General features: G+C 31.7%; 1 protein-coding gene across 1 annotated transcript; it reads left to right on the top strand.

Moving 5' to 3' along the window:
* Positions 1 to 137: 137 nt before the first annotated feature.
* NEPG_02613 (uncharacterized protein) lies at positions 138 to 1848 on the top strand (the record flags this gene model as incomplete). Its single annotated transcript, XM_013204986.1, has 1 exon — positions 138 to 1848. A coding segment is annotated over exon 1 (1611 nt), but the record flags the coding sequence as incomplete, so codon positions are not given.

Raw genomic sequence — 1848 nt, 5'->3', positions numbered from 1 at the left:
CTTAAGTACCGTGCAGTTCCTTATTCAGTCGTATATATACGAGTTTATTGACACAAAAGAAAAGTATATTGAGTTTGTAAATGCTGTATATACTATCTTGAATGACCAGATAGTAAATGACAATAAATCTATTTCAAAAAATAAAAAAAGTCATACGAAAGAGTATTTAACAAGTGCTTTATACAAGAAAGTGTACGGCCAAGTAAAATCGACCACACCAAGAACATTTCCGATCTTATGGATACAATAGACAAGTATAGAATATTTCCATTCATGGATTCATCACAGCTTCCATCTTATGATCGGATTAAAGCATATGATCGGGAAAGGGGCGAGTTCATAAACAATGAAAGCAGAAAGTACTCCAACTGTGTAGAAGCAGGTATACTAGGACTAGTCTGCTGTTTAGTATATGATCCAAATAAAAAGAAGTACAATACAGACCATCTGCCCGACAATGAAGAAACTAAGCCACTGAAAGACTTCTTTAAAAAGTACACTGAGCCAAGAGAAACCACTGACTATGAAATGCACGAAGATTGGTGTAGAGTGATAGCAGACTTGAAGAATGACAAGATTCTTTACTTAAGGGAAGGAACTAATGAGCTGGACAGCAGTTTGTTGAATATTCTTTATGTTGTATCGGATATAACTGGAAGCAAAGAAGAAGTAGTTAAACAAATTAAGTACTTAGAAAAGCTTCTTGCTGATAAGAAGGTTATTGTTTGGCTTGATATAACCCGAAGCTTGACTACAATATTCAAGGAGCTATCAAATAACAAGAATCTTGAAATAGAGTGTGACACATTTGCAGTAGGTAGACGAGAAGATAATAATCTGGACTTATTTGGTAAGTTTAAGCTAGTATATACTTTCAATAAGAAAAAAAATGGAATATTAGTAGAGATAACTCCTGGTCATTCCTCATTAAGCATATTGGAAGACCTATTGTCTAGTGAAGACAAAAATATTATTAAAGAAAAGCTGACTGAAATACAGAATACTTATAGTAATATAGAGAGTTACACAGCATACACAATTAGACAGTACATAAACATAGAACTTGCTAAGATGGAGCAAAAGTCTGTATTTAGCCGAATTCAAGAAAGTATTAGAAATAACCATGATAATATAAATGACATTTTCCTTCATGGGATGATTCGATCTGTTGAACAAAAAGCAAGGATTGTTAAATACTTCTTGGCCGTGCACGTAAATAATACTCTACCAAAAAATAATTCACTAGTTCGGTTTACCAATAATCTTATAGGAAGTACTTCACTTGATGATTTTGAAACAAGAGAAAATATGCTGCTTTATTGCATGCTTAATAAAGACAGCAAGAACTACTATCCAAGAATTGAGAGCTGCTGGGACGAGGTTACTATAATCACTCGATATAATTTTCGTACAATAGTTAGTGACATTTTAGAGATGTCAGACTATTCTATAGATGTTAAATTAGAATGCTTTAAAAAGTTGATGATGATTGTGGCAAATAATAATAATAAGCGTGCTATTATTACAAGATCTTCCTTAATTAGAAGTATAGTGAATTGTTCTAGAGAGACTAATGAACTAACTGAAACACTTTTAGAGTTCATAAAGATAATATATGAAACAGTTATGCAGCCAGATGGATCAAATATATTTGTTATTTACTTAATATGGATTGTCAATGTAGGAACACGTAATCACATTTTAAAAGATAAGAAAGAGATTATAAAGATTCTAATGGATCAAATAGATGTTAATTATAATTTTAATCTAGATAACATATGGGATTGTTGGGTTCTTAGCGACCATTCCTATATATTGGAAAAATTAAAAACATGTAAGAATCTATTT

The sequence above is a fragment of the Nematocida parisii genome (assembly GCF_000250985.1).
Source record: "Nematocida parisii ERTm1 unplaced genomic scaffold supercont1.11, whole genome shotgun sequence".
Lineage (NCBI taxonomy): Eukaryota > Fungi > Microsporidia > Nematocida > Nematocida parisii.
The sequence above is the reverse complement of the archived record's forward strand: the minus strand, read 5'-3'. Positions and strand labels throughout refer to the sequence as shown.